The 27793-nt window shown below is 37.5% G+C and overlaps 1 protein-coding gene across 14 annotated transcripts in view; it reads right to left on the reverse strand.

Moving 5' to 3' along the window:
• The window catches only part of DOCK10 (dedicator of cytokinesis 10), a 237338-nt gene that overhangs the window by 88104 nt on the left and 121441 nt on the right, over positions 1 to 27793 (reverse strand). For all 14 annotated transcript variants that reach the window (XM_081050706.1, XM_081050700.1, XM_081050705.1 and 11 more), the window contains exons 4-7: positions 12463 to 12545; positions 6093 to 6165; positions 5694 to 5816; positions 5303 to 5437 (exon numbers count right to left, since the gene is read on the reverse strand). In XM_081050706.1, coding sequence (XP_080906832.1) covers positions 5303 to 5437; positions 5694 to 5816; positions 6093 to 6165; positions 12463 to 12545 — 414 coding nt within the window. The remainder of the gene's footprint in view (positions 1 to 5302; positions 5438 to 5693; positions 5817 to 6092; positions 6166 to 12462; positions 12546 to 27793) is intronic.

Here is a 27793-nt window from a genome sequence, read left to right on the forward strand (position 1 = left end):
GTGGCTTTTCTATCTCACTGTAATCTCCGAGATTACATATCATTTGGCACAAAAACTAGAACAAGAAAAGGATAGAAATAGAAAAATCAATGGGACATTTTAATAATCCTGAAATGTGATTAAGTCATTAAAATGGTAATAAGGAAGTACTCGCATTCTTTTCTCACTTCCCCAATTTTCCCCTATTTCCCTGAACTCAGTGCCCTTTTTGGCCACTGCAACTATTTTGTTCATTCAAGCTCACCACAGTCCATCCACATGGCTTCATAAATAATAGGAAACTGTGACAATGTCCTAATGCCATCTGATGTGTTTAATGAGTTGTAGCAAACTAATCTGTTTCCACAATATTCATCTGGAAAAGTTTCAAAATGGATATTCCAACGAAGCCACTAAAACCAATGGAGGATTGAATGTCAAAGGAAGTTACCCAAACAAAAGATTCCATCATTATGGAATATTCATTACGGTGCTAGCATCTTTTACAGAGTTTTGCAGAAACAAAAGAAGAGTTTTAAAAGGAATCACGCAGCATCAAATCCAGGACTGGTCCTGGAGGCTGCTATCCATGTAATCCTTTCCATTCTCTGTATGTTTATTTGTTTATTGATTCAACAAAAATTTATTGGGCACCTTTTATGCACCAGGTACACATTTTTTTTATTAAAAAAAATTAAAGTAAGTGTTTGCCCTCATTGAACTTACATTCTTGTATGATGGAGTGCCAGTAAACAAATAAGTAGAAATATAACATACTCTTATGTAATATGTATAACACACCGTCATGCAGTGATAAATACAACTTCATTCTTATATTATCAGAACCTATTGTTTGAGAGGAGATGTGCCACTCATGTTTTATTTGCATGTCTCTATTTGCTCTGTTTTTTTTTTTTTTTTTTCTGGGCATCCTCGCACAGATTGGAAACTCTTTGAAGACAGGAGACACATCTAATTCATATTTGGTTTTCCCACAATCATTTGCATGTAGAAAAAATTTCAATATACCATATATTAGCTGAAATAAATCCTGCATCTAAAACTCACTGCTTAACACGACACATGAGCACATCTTTGTGGTGTTTCCTCTGCCCATGTGGCTTATATAGGATAAATGTATGTGTGCATATAGGTATGATGTATAATAACCAGGGAATCTCCTTGGACATCTTTCTGTAAGTTTGGATATCCTTCTACCTCAAATCTAATGTTGTCCTTCATTAGCTCTGGGATTTGGGAAAGCTACTCTCTCTGAGTTTTATTTGAATAAACGGGGACAATAATAATGCTTGTTCCATATCGACTGCTATCAAATAATATATTAGATGAAAAAAATTACAAGTGTCATTTTGGGTTTTATTGTGATGGGAAGTGAGATCTTTAGAGCCAGAGTTTGCTAATGGGAGGTTTATAGGTCATATTTGGCGTTTAGGTTTCTTTTCCTTGGCAGGTACACTTTTTTCTTTCTCTCAATTTCACTGCCTTTGTGTGGGCATGCGCACCCCAATTCAACACAGTCCGGGCTGCTCCCTGTTGTCACATACCTGGCTCTGCTTCCCTCTGGTAGTGCGCTGCCTGAGCATCTGAGTTTCTAGCTTTTGGTTAAGCCCCTGAGGCCACTGATTGGGAACCCGTATCCACAAGGGGGCAAATCCAACACAGAAAATAAGCGGTGTTTGGTACCCCACCCATCTATTTAAGCCTTCATAAAGTGACATCAGTCATTCTCACTGTTGATGTTGGGACTCTAGGTGGGTGGGCTACCTACAGTCCATTCTCTTCATAGTGGTAGGATCTGGAGTGGATGGATGAATGAAAGGAGAAATGAGTAAATGAATACATGAGAAGACTCTGATGGAACTAGATAGGATAACACAGGCCTTAGTTCCAGATCAAAACTACAACAGCAAAAACCTGGAAGTTCTCCAGGTTAGGAATGCAGGGGTATGAGACAGATTTAATATTGTTTGATGATATTACAAAAAAAGTGGAAAAGTACTGTTAGGTCTTTATTTTACCAGGATCCAGGAAATTTCCAATCATAAATGTCACCTAAAGTCTCTGAGAAATCTGGGTAGGAGTTTCTCTCTACTTAAAGTCAACCTTGAAATTTATTTCTAAGAATTCCACAGGTTATTCTCAGGAAAACACAATGATATAGATTAGGTCTGAATGACTTGTTCACAAAAGAGTGTTATGACCTCGAACTCTCTAAGGATGCTGGATGGTAGGTGTCACTTTCTGAGGCAAAGTCTTTGTTCCTCTCTGCTGTTTTATGCAAGAGAAATTGACAATGCTTCTTGACAAAATAGGTCTGACTCATCCTATTATTCATTTGTTCTGTGCTTTTGTGTGTACTGTTTCATCTTTAGGCACATTTTGTGCCTGAGGGCTTGCTATAGCAATGAGTAAACTTGCACTACTTCATTCAGAATATTCTTTCCAGATGCAAAACTTGTAGGTCAGAAATTGCTGTAAGCAAATATGGAAGAACTGGGATTCAGACACAAGGTGACATGTGGCCCAGATGTCTATCTTCCCAACGTGATCTCAAGAAGCTGGAGGTCCCTTTCTTTACAAAAGGTAATAAGTTCTTGATAAAGAGGAATATAAATGAAGGGATATAGAGCTGAACCCTTTAAAAGATTTAATACGTGTTCTCAGATATTTGAATGGCTATCTATTGGGAAATAAAATAGGATTATTCAATTGTGCCTTCATGTGCAAAATCTACCTTGGGGAGTTCTACTTACAGGCTCATATTTTCTGTGCAGCCTCCCAGCCTAAACAGAGTTCATTGCTGTTCTGTGCTCCTTGAACATTCCATAGGGAGTGCCATTTATACCTTCATTATAGCTCTTGCAACACTGTGTGACTGTTATATACAAGCCCATGTCCCTCTCTGGTGGTAGCTTCAGGGGGGAACTCCCAAAACCTAAGCACAGTTCCTCATAAGTCCGAGGTACTGAATAAGTTTGTTAAATCAATGAATGAATGAATGAGTACATTTAGGTATAAATTTCAGGAAGGTGAATTAAGATTTTCTAGGAAGGCATTTCCACAATGGAATGTCCATCTTCCAAAGTTGTGCCCTTTGTAATTCATGAAAGACTAGGGATGTATGGCTGACCACACATGATCTTCCAGATTCTTTTCGCATGTTAGCACATTTATTCTAGTTTTACAGACGAGGAACCTGAGATTAAAAAGCATGGGTAATTTACTCAAACCACTCAGATAGTAAATGGTGAAACTAGGCTTTGAAAACTGACCTGTACCCCTAGAAGACACCCTCTTTCTAAGGCACTGCTTAGGGAGAGAATGAAACACCATCTAAGAGGTTCCTATAGTAGGTCAGATTAGAGCACTAACGTGTGTAGAACAGAGTTAGTTACATACTATTCGGAAGAAGTTGAATATTAATCTGTATCTCTGCAAACTTAATATGTAACAAGGGCTACAATGGTACTTCCTAAAAGATGTTGATTCATTGGCTAGAACAAGCTTGGAAATCCAAATGGAAAATAAAATACTTAAGTTTTTCAGTTCAATGTCTAAAAACATGGTTATTAACCTATAAGTGTAATCTTTAACCTATTGCTAAAGAAATACTTCATATTTCTAAAGCCAAACTGCTCCTTTTAACCAACAATAGAAAACTATCTCCACCCTCTGTTAGGATCCTTATTCCCCTTTCCATATAGAAAATTGTCATCTGCGTGAACATTTAGTTATCTTTCACTTCTAGTGGAGTCCTCAGCAACAAATAATTCTTTCCTTTTGAAGTTCAGCATTACTACTTCCTGCAGGAATTCCAGATTTTAACAGATGAACCATCCAGAAATAGGCTCGACTGAGGTGACTGGCAAGAACTCTATTTTGCATTCATATATCCAGGTGCCCTTGGTATTAATCCGACATGTAAGCTCAGCTACACGGCAAGCTATTTGAATGCCCACGGCTCAGTGGGAAGAAAAGGAACTGCTCCGGGCCGGCCCGGTGGCTCAGGCAGTTAGAGCTCCGTGCTCCTAACTCCAGAGGCTGCCGGTTCGATTCCCACATGGGCCAGTGGGCTCTCAACCACAAGGTTGCCAGTTCAACTCCTCGAGTCCCGCAAGGGATGGTGGGCTGTGCCCCCTGCAACAGCAACGGCAACTGGACCTGGAGCTGAGCTGCACCCTCCACAACTGAGATTGAAAGGACAACAATTTGACTTGGAAAAAAGTCCTGGAAGTACACACTGTTCCCCAATGAAGTCCTGCTCCCCTTCCCCAATAAAAAAAAAAAAAAAAAAAAAAAAAAAGGAACTGCTCCTAGGGACCAGAAACACAATGTCCTGAGCCTCAAAGAGCCAGCATCTAAATGTGAAACTCGAGGTAAGACTGCTAAACCACTTGATCACTTCAATTTTACAGAGGAAGGAACAAGGATAGCTACTTCATCAGAGTAGAAGAATAAATGTTTTGAAAGTAAGATGTCCAAATGAGGTCTACAGAATTATTCTGCTGCCCTTTGCCACAAGGTCCATACCCCATTGAATACTAAAGACAACAGCTTGACAGACAATAGTTTGCACACCAACAGCTTGAGAACAGCATTGTCTGTTAAAAGCACTGTCTCTGTTTCTAAAATTAAACTCTTGGGACTCAATGTAATCCTTGTTTTTGAAGAAAACTTCCTCTGAGAAAGAAGCTGATGTATATGTACATTGTTAGTTTACTATCTCATCCCTAATCATAAAGATAACATGTATATAGTGCAGACTTTGAGTATACGATTTACATATGATCTTTTTGAATTCTTCAGCTCAGTGGTTCTATACACTGAAGACATACAGGTGGTCATTTTCCTCTTCTCCTTGAATATACCAAACTCCCTCTTACCTCAGGACCTTTGCACTTGCTGCTCATTCTTTAGTCTTTAGATCATAAGCTTTCTCTTCAAAAACTCCTTTCTCACGTCTAGAGTATTAATGTTCCTTTCTAACCTCACCATTCATGTCTCTCTCTCTCTCTATCCCTTCTGTAACCCTGTTTATTTTCTTTATTCCAGAGGTCACCAACTGATTCCATTCTGTTGATTTCTTCCTTTGCTTATTTTTTTGTATTTCTTGCTTTATTGAAAGTAAGTTTTGTGGAAGCAAGGATCAAGACTTCTTTGTTCTCCACTAAATCCCTAGAGTCCAGAAGAGTTCTTGGCTCATATCAGATACTCCATAAATATTTGTGGAATCAATGAGTGGTAATTGGATAGACATACTCTTTGATTAAAAAACCCAACGGGGAAAAGGATTTCTACTCACCTGCACCACGCCTGTACAGGAATCCAAAAAGATGCAGCCTTTGGGTTCTTTGGATATCTTTTCGTCTTTGTAAAAATTCATGATGTAGGAATTATCTGGCAACTGAGTCAGCTGGAAGTAGCGCTTTTTGAATGACTAAATAAAGGAAAAGATATAAGGAGGTAGTTCAAGTTGCAGTGTTCTATTACTTACATAAACTAGAACTTTTCTATTTCCTTCAGGAGTGCAACATTTCTAGGGCACCATTCTAGAGAAGAGCACCCTCCTTTCTCATAAATAAAATATGACACAAAACAAACTCAGTGCAAGTGGCTCTCCCCTGTGCCATGACCGAAGGAGGGAGTGTCAAGAAAGGTGGCAGAAACAAAGATGAGTCTTGATGTCTCCTTACCCGAACAGTAATTGTATTGTTCACGGTACTGTTGAAATTCCCCTTGTAGAGCCAGCCCGACTTGAAAACTCCTGTCCCTCCTGGTCCCCCACCACCTTTGGAAGATGAGTGGGAAGTGGTATCCTGCACAAAAGGCATCATTAGCATGACTGCAATCTTTTGTGAATCCCAGATCTCAGACATGGCACTTAAAAATGAGCCTCCCTTTTCTCTCTTTGTCTCATCTCAAATAATCATGTTCAATTTCAAAACAAACGTGACTCATTTTGACTAAAAGCCCTCACAAAAACAGAGACTGCAGCTTCATGAAATACTGGTCAGGACGTGGAACATTTGAGTGGAAGACAGGGACTAATTATCCTTATGTTTTAAACATTTCACTTTCAACAATTTACTTACTTCATCCTTATCAGCATCTTCATGGTCAACCTCAAAGGAATGCGAAGGAAGTTTCTCTGGTTTGTATTCTGCTCTGATATTAAAAAAAGATGAAAAATGTTCCGATTTGTCATTTGAGACATGGCCTTCATTTTCAGCTGTGCCCTGAGTAACAACTATTGTGTTTTTCAATAAAACAATGTAATTTGTGAAGGTCCCATTTTCTTTCGAGGTATTATTAACCTTCCCCCACACCATTACATCTTACTCCAGTATATAAATCACTACTTCAAGTGGTGGAGTTACTATTTATACAGATTTACACATATCTTCTTGAATGAGATAAAGGCAAGCAGGATAATTTTTGAGGTTGGTGGTGTATATTTTCCTCCTTCCACATTTTGAAGTGGAACATGAAATAATGATGTTTTCATTACCTTTCTGTTTCGCCTTTATATGACATGCCCAAGTGTACAAGGCTGTCATTCGAAGAACTGTGTTCCAGAGAACCAGCTGTGCTCTGGCCAGTAGGCTGCGCTGCTCCCCTAACTGTGGTCTCCCCAAAAGACTGTACCAATGTGACTTATTGGCAATTGTGCTGACTTTGTGCATTTCTATGGTAGCACAGAAATGTCTCTATGTCTTAACATCACAGACCAGCACAGGGGAGCACGAGTATACACCTAGCTTTATAAAAGGTAAACTGAAACAGAAATGAACTGTCTTTGGTTTGATTCGATCTCAGAAAAGGGTTGAATGGAAACCGTCTATACCATTCAAGGTTCAGGCACTCCTTGATACCTAGCTAGAAACATACATGTAGATTTTGCATAAAATGTTTGTTTTTCTTTAAGATGACTGATATCATGTAAAAGCAACCTCAGAATCTGACTATTGAAAGAAAAGAGTCCAGTGGCACATTCAATATTTTCATCTCAAATCGTTTCCTATGTTGATGGTATTCCAGATAGCAAAATTCAGCCAGCTCCATTAGTCCCTAGGCATGTTCATGCTAACCTTATGCTCATTAAAAAGAAAAAGAAAAAAAAAAGAAAAACATGTGCAGACCAGTGAGTGTCAATTTAGGTCCTGGGGAGGGGGGAATGTGTGAATGTGGGCATGCCCTTTCACCACTGGCTTTTCTTAATTTTGAGATTGCTTGATCAAATTAAGTGGGAGGTGAGAGTTCTCTTTATTCTTAGATGTCATTCTTCTTTGCCACTAAACGATCCAGTTTCAGAGGGTACCTGTCACATAGAAGACCCGCAGAAATGCCAACCACCTATTGGAAAATAATCCCCAAACTGAGGAAGTTTGCATTCTAAGGAAGGAGAGATTAGATAATGAAGCATAAATAAACAAGATAATTTCCCTGGTGAAAATCATTATGAAGAAAGTTAAGGAGGGGAAGAGAGGGGGTAGCAGAGGCCAGATAATTTCCCTGGTGAAAATCATTATGAAGAAAGTTAAGGAGGGGAAGAGAGGGGGTAGCAGAGGCCAGATTTAGAAAAAATGGTCATGGCTGGCTGACCATTTAAGTTGAGAGTTAGAAAACGCCAGCCATGTGATGATCTGGGGAAAGATCATTCTGACACAGTGAATGGCGAGAGAACTGGTCCTGTGGAGGACCAAGTTGCAGTGTCCAGGAGTGGAAGGCTGTGGAGTTGAAGCACAATCAGGGAGGGAGAGCAATAGGAGGTAAGGTCAACCATGTAAGAAAAGGCTCAGGGCAAGATGGCGGACAGTGTTTAGACCATCACTGAAAATTCTTCTTTCCCAGTCAGTCTTGTTCCCACTGATCCACAGGGCGCAACCTCTTTACCTTTAAGTAGCCATGATTGCCACTCAGTCTCGTGCCTGCAGGACCATTGAGCAATGTCTATTCTCTTTTCTACAGATCATTAAAAGATAAGCACCTCTGGCTACTGACTTGAACATTCTTCCCCTAGAAGCATTGTGTGGGTTTTTGGGATTCTGAAATAAAGGGCTCAGTAGGGACCTTACCCTCTGGCGTTTGAACCCAACAGTAGTGCTCATTTCTAGGTAGTCTCATTTCTCGTATCTACACCCAAATTACCTCCACCACCCACATAAGGGGTATAGGATGCCAGAGTGCCCCACCAGTTATAGCTGTGAGGTTAGGGGCAAGTTACTAACCATAACAGTTCTTAGTTTGTGGGATTATGTGTGTTAAATGAGATAATGTACATATGGCACCTAGTACATTCTGGCTCACTGTTGACGACATTCAGGAAATGCTTTTTTTATTAAAAAAAAAAAACAGCTGTTCTAATTCAGTCCAACCAAACTAGTTATATTTTATTCGATCTTCAGTCACAAAATACATTCTATGAAATTTTCTTCTTTTTTTATTAAACCAGTTATAGTAAAAATTTAAATAAGCCGTATTTCTCTGTATTTTACCCACGGATTAATGAATTCAGTGGCATCGTATAGATTTTTTGTTTCATATATATTTTCTAAGTTGAGATATAATTGACAGATGATATTATTTTGATGTCAGGTGTACGACATGATTCTATAGTTGTATATATTGTCTATATTTCCAAAATGATTACCACAATAAGTCTAGTTAATATTCATCACCATACATCGTTACAAAAATATTTTTTCTTTTGACAAGGACTTTTAAGATCTACTCTCTTAGCAACTTTCAAATGTGCAATGCTGTATTGTTAATTGTAGTCAGCGTGCAGTACATCACAGACCCAGGAGTCACCGTATAACTGCAAGTTTGTGCCTTTACTCCTTTTGCCTTCCTCCCACCTCCTGCTTCTGACAACCATCAATCTGTTCTCTGTATTTATGAGCTTGTTTTTCATTTGTTTGGTCTTAAATTCCACATATAAGTGAGATCATATGGTAGGTATTTGTCTTTCTCTGACTTATTTTACTTAGAATAATGCCCTCAAGGTCCATCCATGTTGTGGCCAAAGGCAAGATGTCATTCTTAGCTATTGTAAATAATACTGCAGGGAACATGGGGTGTGTATATATCTTTTTGAATAGATGTTTTCATTTTCTTTGGATAAACACCCAGAAATAGAATTGCTGGGTGATATGGTAATTCTATTTTTAATTTTTTTGAGGAAGCTCCATACTGGTTTCCAGAGTGACTGTACCAATTTGCATTCTCACCAACAGTGCACAAGGGTTTCCTTTTCTCCACATTCTTACCAACACTTGTTATTTCTTGTCTTTTTGATAATAGTCATTCTAACAGGTGTGAGGTGATAACGTATTGTGGTTTTGATTTTCCTTTACTTTTGATCAGTTGAACATTTTTCATGTACCTGTTAGTCATCTGTATGTCTTTTTTGGAAAAATGTCTGTTTAGATTGTCTGCCCATGTTTTAATTGGATTGTTTGTTTTTTATTATTGAGTTATATGAGTTCTTTGTATATTTTGTATAATAACCCTTTTCATATATACATGATTTGCAAATATTTTCTCCCCTTCCGTAGGTTGCCTTTTCATTTTGTTGATAGTTTCCTTCGCTGTGCATAAGATTTTTATTTTGATGTCATCCCACTTGTGTACTTTTGTTTTGTTGCCTTTGCTTTTGGTGTCAAATCCAAAAAAGAAAAAAAAAAATCATTGCCAAGAACAATGTTGAGGAATTACCTTCTATGGTTAATCTTTCTCCAGTAACTTCCTATAAATAGACACTTTAAAAAGAGGGTTTCTGAGGAGTCAATAATAACACAATTTTAAATTTAAAGAATAAAAATGATGGAGATAAACACACACTCCTTTTTTTCACTTTTCCATAATTGCAAGTTTTCATTTTGCAACCTCAGCAACACAAAAAAGACATGATCTATTTAAATTGGTAGCAGACATAGGAGGATTCTTCTAATCCAGGAGGTATGAACATGATTTACTTCTAATAGCTTCAAAGGGCCCAAGTGAATTATTTGTTTCCACTACTGACCTAAATATGTATAGTCTTTAATGGGGAGTACTTAGCTTTGTAAAAATCATTTCAAAAATAATTTTGCTAATCAGTGTTATAGTCTTCATTATCTCAGGGAATCTGTGAGGATTACATTCTAGAACTTTTGATTTTCATTTTGAATATATATACAGTTCATTAAAGTTTCTTACTTTGTGGCAGTCTTAATCTTCCCTTTCTCGGTATCAACTTCCACTTCCTTTAGTTAAAGTAAGGGAGATTCTCAACAATACTTCCGTGACTTTTGTATTTCTTCTCATGAGATATTTTTTTCTTATGCTCTATGATAACTCCAATTCGACAATATTTAGACCCTGTTCTTACTAGAGGTGCTTCCTCTAATGTTTTAATAGAGGGAAAAATACCATGAATGTTAAATCTTTTCTTTCTTTTTCTTCATGGCATCATGAATGTAAGAAACGAAAAACAGTATTTGGGGATAAAGCCACTAAAGGTTTCAATAGACCTAAGGAGAGCCGGAAGGCATTTATGTGAAAGGGCAGCTAATTGCGGTTTAAAAGGTTAAAAATAATTGCAAAAACCGCAATTACTTTTGCACCAACCTAATAAGTGCTGCTTTTTACACTCTCTCACTTCATATACAGACTTCCAGCTGCTTGGACACAGCTTCCAACTTATAACCACTTCTCAGAACTATTTTGAGAAAGAGGAAGTCTTGATGTTAAAAAAAAGGCTTTACTTTTCAATTGCGCCTACAAAAAGTGTGTGACTAATACCCAGACATTCTGAATGTAGTAATTACTCACGAAAGCCTAGGGAGTAATGGGGCCCTCCCAACATGAAGTTACAGGAGGTGATCTATTAGGAGTGACTTGAATGTAATGGAATGTTCAGAGAGTTGGTAAAAGTTAAGGTTCACTGTTTTGAAAAAAGATTTGCTCTTTCGGCAGAACATTAGATTTTCACAGTAATGCAACTCTAAAAGAAATGCTTCCTTCCCTCTCTCTCTTTTTCCCCTATTCTCACCACTGCAATCCCTTTCTCCATAGAGTAGACCAAGTAATCTTTTAAAGAGGTAAACCAGATCATGTCACACTCCTTGTTAAAATTTCCAAAGGCTTCTCTGTTGCAAAGAGAAGAAACCCAAACTCCTTTCCAGAGCCCACAAATTCTCCTGCCTAGGTTTCCATGGTTTCATCTCATTCCTCCCTTTCAGTTCCAGCCTCCCTGATGGTCATCCTGCTCAAGTAACCATGTGGGTTACCACTTCAAGGCCTTTGCCCATGCTGTTCCCTCTGGGAACCTTTTCCTGAGGTCATAGTGTGGGGAGCTACTGTTCCTTCAGATTTGAGCTCAAATGTCATATTCTCAGAGCCATTCCATACTTCCTCCTTCAAATTCTACATTCAGGAGGTGACAGCAGCACATCCAAGTAATTGAATCTAGAAAAATGTTCCTGCAGGCATGGATGGGGAATCTTGGAAAGAGGGGTATAAATCTGAACCACGTGACCATTAAAAAGTTAGATGCAATGTGTACCATCTCAGTGCACCTCTAGAGCAAAGTATTAATTGAAACTTAACTTTTGATTGTCTTAAGTGCTATTCTGGATTATTTGCATCATTTTAGTTTGATGAACCAATGTGTTGAGAGATTCCAGTCTATCACAATTCCTTGAATTTGAGCAACTCCAATCCTATCCAGGAACATTACATTTTAAAATTTGCCGTTCACTCCATTTACTCATCTAATAAGTAATTATTGTACACCACTACATGTTAGGCATTCTCTTAGGCCTGCTGGGGATTCTGCAAGGGAAAGTCCCTGCCCTCTGGGAGTTTTTGCTTTAGTGGGGGACACAGATACTGAATAAATGACTACTTTAGGTCAGGCAGTCAGTCAGGTGAGCTTCTCTGTGGAGGTGACATTTGAGCAGGTACAGAACAAAGTCACCTTCTCCTGATGGCTTTATTTCCCCAGAGTTCAGAAAAAAAATTAGGTGCTTATTTTTCCCTGTTAGCTTTTCTTAGACTATATCACTTCTGTGGAGGTTGTTTATATTTGTGATTTTAGATATTACAGCATGGAAATATATAAAACCAGTGTCAAAGCTGAACACAAGATACAGAATATTGTCAGAAAAATTTTTTGATCCAAACTGTACTTTTCTAATCCTTTTGCATCTGCTATTGAAAGGACAGTTCACAAAAGAATGATATAACGATACTATAAAACTTTGTTCCAAAATTAAGTGAAAGTATATTTACATCTCACCCCCAATTCTGTCACTTATACAAACAAAATGTCCTATCGCGAGTCTTATTTTTAAATTTTGTAAAATATTCCTTGACACTGGATTAATGCACATGTGCTCATAAACAGTGGCACATCTTAAACAGAAAACATATTTTATATATGGGAAAACCCAAGGAGTACACATAATAGGTTCTTACCGGGGTAACTGACGAATGTCTCCAGAATACTGTTCATATTTGTAGTTTACCACATACCACTGGGAACTATAAAATTTACAAGCCTGAAAGAAATTTGCAAAACAACAACATTAAAAAAAAATCATATATCCTGGCAAAAAGCACTATAAACACAGTTCTTATAATCTCTGGGGTAGTGTGAAGGTATCTGTGTTAGTGATTTTAAGGTAAGTGAGGGGCTTGCTCAATATTTATGATCATTTCACATTTTTCAGTAAAAGAAACTCTAACCTTTCCCAGACTCTTGGAGGCAGAACCATTTTACATATTTGTTCTATGTTACTCCATCAAGGAAAGCCTAATTTAATCACCCATGAGACATACTAAATATGTTGCTAACCTCCAGTACCACCATTAGTCAGCTTTCCTTGGTAATCCTTTCCCTTATTTAACAGTTAGTAGCAGGAGTGAAATATGGTATCATTTACAGGTTAATCCTTTCATCATAATTTTTGTCCATTTCTTCCTGTTTCTTGCCTCAGTAACTTATCCTTTTCCTCTTTATATCAACCCTGTTGTCCATGTGAAATCAGTTTTCCAGTTTGCCTCACTGCCTTCTAAGAACAGCCTTCTCCATCATTATTCCTTGGTTTTATAAATATCTGTGAATAAAAAGATGACTAAAACCTTTTTTTACAAGCAAAGTTAACAGCACAAGATACTTATCTTACAGTGGTACATCATGTATGATTTTACAGTATTTACTGAGGACAACTACATATTACCCAAACACCTGCTATGCATTTAGCACTGCATTGACTGTGGGTTGATAATGGGGATTTCATTAGGTGGCTTTTAAGATTCCTTTTGATTCTAAAATTACATGAATCTGGGGATAAAACAGCTATTAGGATTATAAGGAAACTTTGTCCTCTAGCATTAATGGAAGGATGTGGAGCAACACCTTCACTACAGTGTGAGGAATAAAGACCTGTGATTGTCTTTGTGACAAAGAAGGAGACAGGCAAGATCTCTTTGTGACAGTTGTCATTCAAAGTGCAGAAGCATTGCAGCAAAGAGAGCCTGGCACTGTCTTCGCAGAAACAGAAAGTGGGAGGGAATGGCCAGAGGATGGTGTAGAAAGGCTAATGGGGAACAAGGGGTGTGGGCACCTGGCTCAAGGGGCATGGAAAGGGCAGGGGAAGGGGGTCAAGAGTCCTCAGCTGGCCTGGATTTCTCTGGCCTTGAACTTTCTTAGCACCACAGCTTTATTTGTACAGGGAAACACCCACACGCAACCCGGGGACTGAGGGCTGTAAACAATGCACGAGACTGGGACAAAGACAGGAGTGGGAAGACAGTGGCACAGAGTACAGGAGAAAAGCGGAGTTTAAAAACAAAACAGCAACGAGAAAAATGGACGTGAATAACAATAAAAGGGAATTCAGGAGATCTGTAATGACTAGAATCGAGGGGATGTGAACAGAACGGAATATTTAGCTAATGTTCAATTTCTTAACATGCCAATTCTGAAGTTCACATGTTTCAGGAAATAAAAGGAAAACTGAGCCCTGATATGCTCCTTGGCTAAAACGTTCCATCTTCATTTTAGATAAAGAAGCTAGGGTTTCAGGCAAGGAGCATATAGGCCATGGTATCCCAGCCATGGAGACAGAGCAGTCATGATTTAGTTCTTTCTCTCCCTCTCTCACGTATTTTCCTTCTTCTCTACCTTGCTGTAGTTCTCACATGACACAAAATATTTTTTAAAAATAGAAAACAAAAAGCATAAAGCTAACTCCCTTTTTGCATTCCCTTTTGATCTGTTTTTTTTTTTATTCCTGGCACATAGTTTACCTAGGTCCCCTCTAAGTATATGTTTGAATTTAAATACTGTTTTTTTATTCACTTAATGGCGTATTGTAGAGATTTTCACATTTGATTTCTAAATTTTATGACCACCTTAAAGAAGTAGAATAAAATATCATATCCTAATTTACTAACCCAGTCTCCTAGTTTTGGAGATCTTTCATTCATTAATTCATTCAACAAACATTACTGAGTCCTTACTGTGTATCTGGGGTTGTTCTAGTGATGGGAATCCATTGGTGAGCAAGACACAAAAATTCATGCCCTCTTGAAACTTACTCCTTTGTGAAGAACTGATCAATAAACGCAAAAATAAGTAAATTGTGCAATATATTAACAAATAATAAGTACCACGAAACATAAAGTAGAGGAAGGGGAATGAATAGAGCTAGGGAAAAGGAGTCATTTCGATAGAATGGTTGGGGGAGGGAGGGTATTACATTTGTATTTGAGCAAAGAGTTATAGAAGAGAACAGAATGCGTGGTTATTGTGGCTACTTGAAATTTTGTGCCACGGTTGAAAAACTGCTTCAGAGTATTTCTTCAGTCATATGGTCTTTCCATTCTTCTTCAAGTCCCATCTATGTTGAATTATTTTCTGGAACTAGTACTGACTTCCAACATGATTTTTGGTCAAATCCTTTTATTTATGTGGACGTCAGATTTAGCTATTGAACATTCAGAATATTGGAATGGATTTGAAATCTCTGCCCCACCGTATTTGTCTCTACACTTCCTGATATGGAGGTTTTAATGGGACTGGGATGCAGTGGCTTACTCATTGCCTTTTCTTGCTATGGATGCTAGCTATGTTTAATCATGAGAAACATGTATACTTATGCATATTACACACATGAGTCATAATAGGGCAGACTTAACTGAATGAATCTAAGATGCGCTGATTCTGAATTCCACTAACCAAAAATGAATGTGGTACATTTTAATAGTAGTGTAATCTATCTAGTAAAGAACAACCTCTTTTTCTGTTTTGGAGTGGCAAGCATTCGTCAGATACTGTACCATTAGGTGCTTTACAGATAATCTTAATAAGCACTCTATGAGATTTTATTCTTCCCATTTTATAGATCATAGAGGCAGAGAGAGGCTCTGATCTTTGCCCAAGATCCTACGTGTGATAGATGTAGGATTTTGAATGGAATTTGTCTGACTCTAAAAGTCCATTCAGCTAACACATGAATCGTTTGATGATTGCAGACTTTTTTTGAACACATCTGGACCATGATTCCAGATGTTCGTGTGGTGTTTCTGTTGCTGCCTTGGAGTCAGACAGACCTGGTTTGGAATTTGGGTAATACCTATGTGATCTCAAGTAAGTAACTTAATATTTCTAAATTTCTTTATCTGTTTAAATAACACTGACTTTAATAGGATCAAATAACAATTCCTATATATAAAGCACTTAGCATAGAGTATTTAACAAATCCTTGCTTTAAAAAGATCAGTTTTTTTTCTTTTTCCCCAGCAAGTTTGACTCAATCTGTAAGTCACATTCACAGTAGTTGATAATAAGGTGTTTTTCCTGATTTATAAAAGTACAGTTCTGGAAAGATATATCAGCTCTGATTAGCAAAGAGTTCTGTTTTAATCAAATTCTTCCTGAATTGATTTGCTAGATTTCATGTATCTGGTGGTGGGTAGATGAGGATTCGGGTTGGATTACATGACCGGTAAGAATCTTTCTAAGTCTATGATTTCTCTGATCCTGAGAAAACCAATGAATTTTACAAACACATGAACGTTTCTCCTACATAGTTATGGAATCTTGGAAATGTTGCGCGTAGAAAATTATTCTCTATTCTTTGTTCTTGCCCACACAGTCACTCTATGAAGATCATTAAGAACTATTATAATTATGACTACAACCCCTCTTTGTCCCAAAACTAAGCTAAAATGACCCGTTGCAAACTCCAAGTCACAGGCTACAACTCTACTTGTTACAATAAGGCAATGGCTCCATTTTCCTGTTGCTCCCAACCCCACAATTCCAGTTTCAAAATACCAGCTCCTTATCTCCTTTAAAATGGGCTGCCACAGTCTACTCCAAAGGCGAAGACTGCAAATATCCAGCAAAAAATTGCTGAGCTAGTTAATTTTTCCGAATAGTAATGATTCAACTGGCATTTTATTCATTTATTATGTTTGCTTGTTCAATCTTTACATTGGCCATTCCAGTATTCTCAATGTTCAATAGCTAAATCTGAGATCCACATACATAAAATTATTGGAGATGTTTAGACACTTGCCTATGAGATGTTTAGACATAAAAAAGCTGAGCAGAGTCAACATGGTTGAAGGTGTTTATTTCATCAGGATGATGTTTCCTAAACTGTATTGTGTTCATAACTTTTTTGAGGTTGCTAATTAAAATGCAGTTTCCTGGGTCCCACCTGAATCCACTGAATCAGAATCTCTATGGGGGGGAATCCATCATTCCACTGGAGTGACAATGTGGCTCGGTCTTTGTCTCTCTGTTTGCCTGTGAACTGAAAGCGTTAGGGTCCTAGCTTCATACAATGGACTAGAGGAACTGAGATCACTGTCCACCTTTCACTCACGTAGACACAGCCTTTTAAAAGAGCAAGGAAGGTATATTAACTCCAGCCTGGGGTTTTACTTAGAGTGGATTTCAATATGTATTAGCTAAATGGATGAATCTTCTATATTAATTTCTCCTTTAGAAACTACTCAACATGACACTTTGAAAGTTATAAACATCTAAATATTTTAGAAAAGCTTGGGCAATTGTAAAGAGCAGCCTAAAATACTGTAAAGAAAATATTTCATTTTTTCCACTCCTCTTTAGAGAATCATCAAAATCAATTCAAATCATGTTATATACCTCAAATAGCAATTTGGGTTTGGCAATGTAATTTGTCCATCTCTTAAAAGGGCTGATTATTAGATTCTAGCTAGAAAATGGTAAGAAGGTTAATAGATGGCTTTTTAGAGGAAATTATTATTCTTTCTAGCTATACAGGTTTATTTAATTACATGACTACTTTCTTGTCAGAAAGATTTATGCAACCACAAAAGGTGTTCATTTTGGCCCCGAGTCACCACTGGGATTAATTCTGTATTTGTAAAATGATTGCAGCAATTTTCGCATTCACATTATTCTTTACAAAGTTGAGAAGTAATTATGGCTATTGTATAAAAATGTTGAAAATGTAGTATTATAAAATCAGTTGAATTTAGGGAAATTATGTATTGAAAGGGTGGCTGGATAATTTACTGTTCATATTGAGACACTTCAAAGTGAAAGGACATGCTATTAGCCAACAGATAGAACATGAAAGTATTCCTGCAAACATGTGGTCACTCAATACGTCAATATTTTAAAGAAAAAGAGAAAAGGCACTGAAAATATTTTTCTTTAATTAGATTATATTATGTATTCCTTTAAAAAAAAATAATTTCTGCAGTGTAAAAATAAGTGGAATAGTTAAAGATTTTTGAAAACATACTGTACTCTTGGGACAGAACTAAAAATAATGAGTTTGAACAAAATAAATGATATTAAATATAAATGTGACAGTTTTAGAAGTCATGGTATAATCTTACTGAATGGATTTTGAGTCTGACTTTTTAAAATATTACGTGATACGAGACAGTGTTACTAAGTATATAAATATGTCTGTACAATGTAAAACAGAATGTCATATCAAATGCCAACCACAAATGAAAATCATTTTCAAACTACTTTATTACTTTGAATCATTTGTTACGTTTGTTGATTCTGAATTGAAAATGGACCAAAATATTTGGTTTGTCTTTTCAGAACTTGTACTGAAGTGGTTGAACAAAGTGTGAAATTAGATTTTCATAAATCACACCTGTGGCTGACCTGGGACCATACACTCTAATTTTCCAACTAGATCTCACAAGCAATTTGTCAGGACATGAATAATGGATGGTGCTAAAAACCTTGGTAACATTATGATCTAATCATCCTTTTCTGTAAGGCATAAAATCTGGTTGCAATTCAATTGAAATTTTAGGTTCAAACTTAAAATGAGCTCTTTAAATTCTTGCACTCCAGAGTCTCTGATTTGTAGTTCTGTGTTTTCATTCATTTATCACCAAACATTATAGAATGATTTTGATTGTGAAGAGGAAGCTAACTTAGAATTGGAACAGTCTTGTATATTGAGAAATAAGACTATTATTCTAGAGATTTTGGTGACAAGAAAATAAATTTCTTCAGGGTCATTAATGTGAAACACAAAACCATTTTGTCTTCAATGTTTTCATCAATGTTTTCTATATACATTTTACCATAATGCCTCTAAAAAGCGACTGCATTTGAATTTACCTTAATCAACTTTTATATGGTTATTATTTTTTTATTTTGTCCATTTAGTGTGAAAAAAAAATTAGGTGATCTATTTTGTTCTGGCCATCACAGAAATAAAATCATTAATATATATAAGACTAGGTCAAATATAGGACAATGGCAGATTTTGATATCATTTTTCCATTGAATTTTTTTTGTTTTTTTTTTAGCTTATAAACAACAGAAATTTATTTCTCACAATTTTTGGAGGCTGAGAAGTCCAAGATCAGGGCACTGGCAAATTCAGTGTCTGGTGAGAACCCACTTCCTGGTTCATGTTTGGCCATTTTCTCGCTGTGGCCTCACATGGCAGAGGGGTCAGGGAACTCTCTATGCTCTTTTTTATGAGGACACTAATTCCATTCATGAGGGCTCAACCCTCCCAAAGACCTCACCTCCTAAATCAATCACACTGGGAATTGGGTTTCAACATCTGAATTTGGAGTGGACACAAATATTCAGTCTATAGCAACCCCTCTGATCAATTAATTGATAGTCAATTAATAAATCAACAGATTAATTCACTAGGAAGCATGTCATAAATGGAGGGAAAGTACATTTTGGAGACATGCTCACAGAAGATCCAACACTAAGCTTTTTTTTTTAAATCCTTTTGTTTTCATTATGAATTTTTTTTAAATTTATTAGTTTCAGGTGTACAAGACAAGGTAATACTTAGACGTTCATCATTTATATCCCTCACACTATGAACTGCCCTCCCCCCATCCACTATATGATCTCACTTACATGCGGAATCCATTGAATTCTTGAAGTCACAAAATAAATATGGCTTTCCTTCTAAATTTACTTTTAAAAAGTACACACAAAATGAAAAATCCCTCGGTCTCCAGCAAGATTTTCATCAGTGAATTAAGAGCTCCATTCTTTAAAACAAAACCCCAAATCTTTTTATTCTCACTAACTTTGTTAAGAAAGGAGTATAACTATTTTTGGAGAGATTTTTAAAGTTGCATTTTCCCCAGTATCTTCTAGTGATTTAAATTGAGCATGTCACCCTAATGTCGTATCAAAGACATTAGTTCTACAATGAGAAAAACCATGCTCACCATGCTCTGGTCTCAAGTTAATGAGTACATTAGAATCATTCATTTGCTGCCCAGTGATGCAAAATCAGAATATAGCATTCATTTTTATGTAATTTATTTATACATGCAAAAAAAAAGCAAAAATGAAAACTTGAATCATTTACTGAAAACTTACTCTTATTTCTGAGTAAATTTGAGTGCACATTATTCCACATATTAGATTAAAAAATTTCGTGTAAATTACAAAGGCATTTTGGTAAAAGCATGGTTTCTTTATCAATGTACAAAATATGCAGTCCAAAGTTAAACATAAAGCACATAAAATTATTTTAATTGTAAAAGTAAGAAATGAAATCCCCCGTGTTTTCTTGAGTCAAGATATAGCTCATTTTAGTTATATATATTTCTTTCAATTAACAAAAATGGGGAGCATGAAATACATTTAAAATCATGGTCAATCCTTCTTTCCCCTAATTTTCTTTGCTATGTCTAGGACTCAAGTTGTTCGATATCTCTTTGACTTCTCAACATGATGGAACTTCAACCTTGAATATTTAAAAGTTTCTTTTGAATTAGTTGAATGCCATTAGTCTGGGTTCAAATGATGGAAGAGGAAGAGAGGGCCAGGAAGAGACTACGTTTTTAATATTATACTCATTTGATCATATTGTTTTTCATGTTTACAAAATTTTGCTTCTTAATAAGTTAAGCAATATTTTGATATATAATTTAACAGCCTATTGAACTATTTTTAACTTTGATATGCATAGGGTATTCTGCCTGAAGAGCTGCAATATTTTTATTGGGTTTCTTCTCAAAGTGCCTTGTAGGTAAAGGGACAAAAATACTAACACCTTGTTTGACAAAATAACACATTCAGAGTTTTACCCGCTGAATCAGGCTGTGCTCACAGCTTCTGAAACGGCTCAGATATGCAACCACCAATGGCTCGGAATTACCAAATCCCGTGGGCCCTGATCATGACACTTCTTTGGCATTTCATACCCATTGGTATAGAATGGCATAAATAGTATAAAAACTCTCGCTATTGACTCTTCTTTGATTCTGAGAAATCAATTTCTCCTTGTTTTCTTCCTACCTCCCTGTCCACTCCATCTCCTCTTCCTGTGCGGGGCCCTCTTTACCAGCTTCTTTATGTGGGAGAATAGCTCAGGGATCTGCTTCTCAGCTCCAGCCCAGCAATCATGGCATTTCTGGACAAGCTCTTCCAGGCTCTAAGGCTCAACTTTAAAACCCAGAGCGACTGCCCACTCCTTCCTCCTGGGTTGCGACTTGTGTATTTATCTCCTTCTTGGACATCTCTCTGCATGTTGGCCAGTTAGTTATCTTTGCTTCATCCTTCCCTGCTCACGCAGTCTTCAGTTTCTTTCGGGGGCCATATTTAAATCACTGGCACAACTACCTAGCTAAAAGCGCAAGCCAGAAAGGTGGGAGTCATCAACCTACTCTCCTTTACTTTCTTTTCAGTCACCAATTCCTGTCAGTTCTCTCTGCTTAAGAGCTCTTTACTGTCACTGCTATCACATGCCACTTGTCAGTATAGGTCTCTAACCAGATGGGTTATTAAAGTAGTCTCTATCTGTCCAACTTCTTTTCAGTATTCCTCATCCCCCCAAGTCAACCAGTCCATTCTCTGGTCTGCCTTTCATCATTATTATTTTTTTTAACGTGTGACCTTGACTTGTTTCTCTATTTTACAGTAAATACTCCAGGCGTACTTGTCAAATTGTACTGCAAAAATCTGATCACAGGTCTGTTACTTCCTGCCTGATGGTGAGCTCCTTGAAAGCATGGACTGTGTTACATCCACTTGGCATCACCAGCTTAGTAAGTGATAAATGTTGTGGAATGACAAACCCAGTCCAATCTTTCACGCAGCAGACAAGGTTCTCTATCTCTACACACACTTTGAATGTGATCCACAGTGACCGTATAAATCAGTGGGAGAAGAAATTTCTGTTTGAAGACTTTAACCCTTTATAAATATAAGGTAATTAACTCCACCCAACGGAATTGGGAGCAGCAGTTTCTGTGTGTATGTAAAGGAGCAGCTTATTTAAGCCACTGAATTCACATTTATCTCTAGGATGAGAGAAAAAGTAATCTGATAATTAGATAAGGAGGGAGTTGAGAAAATAAATGTAAGGGCTGGAAAAGGTGTGATTCTGACCTTTATGATCATTACTGTTTACTTTAAACTTTGAAATTAACCTAGTTTTTAATTATAATTTGTGCATGAGGATAAATCCATAGAATAGGCATCACTGCGCTGTATCTAGGATTGTGCCCCAGTATTGCGGTGTCCTCCCTAGACAGAGGTAGACATTTTTGATACTGATGATAAGAACTAAGAATGGAGATTGACCATGGAAAGCAACAAATAATTTATCAGATCTTTTGGGGGTCTTTAACATGCCGTTTTTCTTCATCACCATTTGCCTTAATGAAATACATGTCAAGGGTCACCTAATAACCTGATTCTGTTTTACTTGAGCTGCACTGAGCCCCCTGTTCTTGATGATCTCCTTCCATCAGATTTTCCTCAGCACTTCTCAAAGATGTCTCTCAAGATACTTGGGAGGAAATTGACAATTTCTCCATGGTCAAATAAAATTGAGAAATATTTCATTCCATATTCCCTTGTAAGACAGTCTCAATGAATATTAGCAAGTTAAAGACTTTGAGACTTGGGTGAGAGAGAGAGAGAGAGAGAGAGAGAGAGAGAGAGAGAGAGATAAAGAGAGAGTTTGTGTGTGTATGTATACACATCCTTCAGAACTGGCTGTCTGTAGAACATTCTGTGCCTATGTGTACTTGGTGTCTGCACAGATCTCAATCATTTGTTCTGCTGTTTTTTTAAGTGAATTTTTCAGTGGAAGCCTAAAGATTTCAACATTTATTCTGCCTTTGAATCTGATCTGCATTTCCTAATCAGGCTTTCCTGTTTTTATTATTATTTTTCCTGGAGAATTCCACTATTTTTAGTCTAGAACTCCCACTTAAAATCTGAACTTATGCTTGCCCCAGTGACCTGGTACTATCCAGATCAGGGCAGTACATAATTTTGTGTGTGCGTGTGTGTGTGTATCCATAAATAGACATAGATGTAGATACAGATATTAGCTTCTATTCTTCAATGTTCCGATAACTCTTATGTCCCTGAGTGTTTTATGTTTTGACCAAAGTGAGACTTGGATTCATGACTTCCTCCTCATGTCATCATCATTCTACTCCTGCAGCAGGTTGATTTCCAGACATTGAAGAGGGCTGTGCTGGCAGAGTAACTTGCTACCTTAGTACTTTGCCGTATTTCACTCAGCCATTCAGCTGAAGTGGTCCCTGGGCCCTTGCTCCCTGTTGTACCATTCTTACTTCTCTGTACTCTCATTTTCTTTGTTAAGACCAAACCAAGAGCTCACTTTTAATTGGTGTTCTGAGCTTCTGGCTTTGTATTATCTTTTTGTGCTTTTTAAAATGAAAACTTTGCTAGAGGAGTTTTGCTTAGGAAGTTTGCATCCTATTTATAGATCCTTTTAATTGCTTCCCCAATCCCCAGTGGCGCTTGTTTGATCATAGAAGGGTTTGATTTTTTTATGGTTATAGACTGATTTTAAGCCACTTATAAGGATCAGATAAAGAGGTTGCTCCCTGGTTGTTATTTTTCAAATGTTTTTGTGCTATTGTTATATTTATTTTCAGAAACATGGCATTGGGATTATTAATATTCCTATTTGAAGGTGGAGATACTGAGGCAGAAAGCTTAAATGTTTGTCAAAATGAAGGGCATATTCCTTTGTGAACAGTGGAAATATCCTTATCATATCAGGTTAATTAAGCACACGATTTAAAGAAATTTCTCAAAGAATCAGAGGTGACAGAGTAGATAAGAGCATAGAGCATGGGGTCAGAGAATCAGGGCCTTAAATCTGGCTCTGTGTGAACTTGGACAAGTCAGTTTATCATTCAGAGCCTGCTTTGTAGGCTGTATAATGAGGTAGTAATACCTGTATCACAGAGAGCTCAAAAATATACATATACGTACCATGTTGGTCAACTATGTCTTGATGTTCACTGAATAGAACCATGAAATGCTTTAGTGGATGAGAAATAAGCCTACATTCTTCTGTGGGGAAGATTTAACCTGACAGTTAATAGATAGGAATGTGAATTAATAACAGATAAAACAGAAAAGGGAGAGACCATTCATTTTATTTAAACTCCCATTAAAAATATGAAGTCATTCAAGATTAAAAGAAGAAAAGAACCTGAGAGTTGTCCAAGTAGAGCAAAGTGAGACATAATTGAAAATTAATATTGAGCTGGATGTGTTTAAACTCAATTCGCACCAGTGAGCTGCCTAGCAACCGTGGTATTTGTCCTTGCCACTCCATCGGAAGCCACAGGGCAATTTAGCACAGGGGGGACCAACAAGGTTGCTCAGGGCAGTGCAGCAACCTCTCTGTAAGGGAAACACGTTTCTATAAAATCTTACAAATGGCAATGAATTCATTTCAGTGCTGGCTTAATTTGGCTTCACATATCCAGCCAATGTTTCTCATTCTCAAAGTGTGGTCCACTAACCCTGTGTCACGCAGGGGACCCTGCTCGCTGCGCCATTTGTTGTGCGGGGCGTCCGGCGTGGTCTCTGCTCCCTCTCCCCATGTAAGAACGCAGGACACGGTGAGGCCAAAAAGGAACACCCACGGAGCCATGGGTAGGGAAGTCACATCACTATATTCTCACCAGCGGCATCCGCCTCTCTGCAATCCGCTCTTGCCAGCCCCCATTTTTTCTGCTAGTGTAGCCACAGCTGTTATATTAGTGGCCAATGGCTCACTGGTTACAGCTGACGGCCAACTAGCCACAGCTGATGGCCATCTGATCACAGCTGATGGCCATTTACTACCCGAGCCAGCACCTTTCTATGTGTGGCCGAGAGCCTGGAAACTGCTTTTTGGGGCTCTGTCCCCACACCCTGCATCACAGTTACCCAGATAGAATAGTACTGGGGTTACTAGGGTGAAGACTGACAGGAGTGCTCCTTCCAGAGGGTAACCACAGAAAAACACCACTTGGGCAGTTAGCATGGTGGTGAAGAGGCCAGGGCTAGATGTCATGGGTTGGGATGCTGGCTCTGTCTATTCTCAGCTATTTGATGCGGGACATATTTCTTAGTCTGTCCATGAAGGTTTCCTCATCATTAAAAGTGATGATGATGATTGTGGGGACAGAGGCCCAGAGAGCAGTTTCCAGGCTCTCAGCCTCACATAGAAAGGTGCTGGCTCAGGTAGTAAATGGCCATCAACTGTGATTGGACGGCCATCAGCTGTGGCTAGTTGGCCGCCAGCTGTAACTAGTGAGCCATTGGGCACTAATATAACTGCTGTGGCTACGCTAGCAGAAAAGTGGGGGCTAGCAAGAAGATGGTGGCTGAGCTAGCAAGAGCAGATTACAGAGAGGCGGATGCCGCCAGTGAGAATATAGTGGTATGACTCCCCTATCTATGGCTCCGTGGGTGTTTCTTTTTGGCCTCACCATGTCCTGCGTTCTTATGTGTGGAGCGGGAGCAGAGACACCGCAGGCCGCCCAGCACAACAATGATGATGATAAAACATATGTTTGTAATTACTTCAAGTAAAGGGCCGAGGAGCTATCTGGCTGAAAGTAAGTAAACTCAATAAAGGTTAGCTGCTATTAACTATTGGGGTCAAGCTTTCTTTGCTAGCATGATTCTAAGGCATCATTTCTCTGTCTTAACCCAGCTCTTTGGTGACGGATTTCATTTTATTTACTCTCCCCAAGCTTCCACATTCACGTTCCATTACCATCATGTGATATTTGTAACTGACATTTCTCTTCTTCCAATTCTGTTATCTCCAACTTTAAAACCAAGCACAACTATGGGCGTTTTCACAGGAAGTTTCACTGCTAATGATACAGAAATACTAGCAGGGCATAAAATAGTTTCCTCCCAGCCTCCCTCTTCTCCTTCTCCTGTTTTTTTTTTTGTTTTTTTTTTCCTATTTTAGACCCACACAATTGGGAAACACAGGATAAGAAGTTTTATTCATGCTACAAAGCTGAACACTCTGTCCTGAGATTTGCAACACGGAAGTTTGGCAGATACATGGGAATCTAAGGTAAAAAGCATGTACTTGACTTCTCCTTGGAAGAGTTCTGAAAGGGAATTAAAGTGGGAACAAAGGTGAAAGTGAGAAATTTCTCCCAAGGAGACAAAGCAAGACAAAGGGAAATGTCATCAACCTGTTCTCAGCTGAAGGTGACATTCTCAGAAGACCACAGAAATAAAGGGATCAATGTGGTTATTTGAAGCTGTGCTGCAGAAGCTCATGGAAGCCTCTGAGAACCCCTGACTATCCTTAGAAATCTCCAGTGCTGCAGCGATCTGCTGTTCATGCTGTGCTTTCTCTGGGTAGTGGCTAAACTTGACACCTTGGCTGGATCCAGAGATAGGGGGTGGGGTTTCAGAAACTGTCCTGGGATTTAGGATTTGAACTGGTTGGCTCTACCTTGATGGCATACCAGGCAATAAAATGGTAACTGCTAAGATAAATAAACCAGGCAGCTGCTAAGAGGCAAGAGCTGAAGCAGGCTGGGAACCAAATACAAGGACTCCAAGCCTCAGGTGCTAAGTGCTCTATGAACCCCTGGGCCATAGAAGAGCCATATTCCACAGCCTGAAGGAGATTGCTAAAAACCCAGAAATATACAAATGCCCTATATGCCCAGAAAGAAGTGGAAAATCCCCCAAATCATGGACACATTTATAAATTCATAGCAGTTATATGACAAATGATTAAGAATTGACCATATCAGATGAACTAATGGCTTCTATGACGGACAGATAAGTCCAACAGGTAGAACCGTAACTCAAAACTCATATGGGATTTTGACTGCTCCACATATTTTCATTGCCAAGCTAAAATAATAATAACAATAATAAAAGAATCTGACACCTTGTGCTTTGAAGAATAAAGTTCCATTTTAACGTTTGGGGACAAGTTTAGGGCATAGATTTGTTTGCTTCCAATTCTGGCAGCATTTTAAAATACAGTCTAACTAATTTTTTTCCAAACTATTTTTTAATTATAAAAATTCATTTGTAACATTGCAATACAGAATATAGAAACTGAAAATCAATTTGTTTCCCGTATAATCCCAAACTTGTGAGGCAACCAGTGTTATGATTATGATGTCCATTTTTTAAATACTTTTTCTGGACTTATATAAACATTATTTACATATACACTTGTACATTTTATATCTTCACAAATGTCATAGTATATATTCTGCAACTTATCTTTTTCTCTTAACAACATATCATGGGCATCCAAGTTAATACATTTAAATATAAGTAATTTTTATTGGTTATATATTATTATAAAACATAGATATGCTAAAATTGATTAAACCTCACGTGTATCAATTGATATTACAAATTATCCAGAACAGCAATACTCATGCTTATAATTATATTTTTATGTCATATTGGTTGTTTTTATAATATACATATTGTATATTTATATGTACTACTTAAAAGATACATTTGAATTACATCTCAAAAGGGTATTACAAACATTGTGTGATATGTTTATTTCCCTGTATTTCCACTATCACTAAATGATTTTCATATTAAAATTTTTCTTCCTTCCAATATTATACGCCATTTTGTTTCAGTTTGTATTTCCATGACTACGAGTGAGGGTTGGTAACTTCGTATGCCTCTTAGCCAACTGTTTTTCTTCCTTTTGAACTGCTTGCTCAAATTTTTTGCCTATATTTTCTTGGGTTATTTATCTTCTTCTTACTAATTTGTAGAATTTTGAATATTAGGAATATTAGAAATATTAGAAATATTAGAATATTAGAAATAATGTGTGTGTCTGTGTCAAAAGATATAATGAGTTGCAAATAATTTCTAGGATTAAATATTTTATTTTGGTTTTATTTATGGTAACATTCATCATATGAAAATTAAAAATTTTTATTTGCTTAAATCTGTTCATTTTCCATCACTTTCCACTTAAAAATGTTTTCTTAC

The sequence above is a fragment of the Rhinolophus hipposideros genome, assembly GCF_964194185.1.
Source record: "Rhinolophus hipposideros genome assembly, chromosome: 6".
In the NCBI taxonomy this organism is placed as follows: Eukaryota; Metazoa; Chordata; class Mammalia; order Chiroptera; family Rhinolophidae; genus Rhinolophus; species Rhinolophus hipposideros.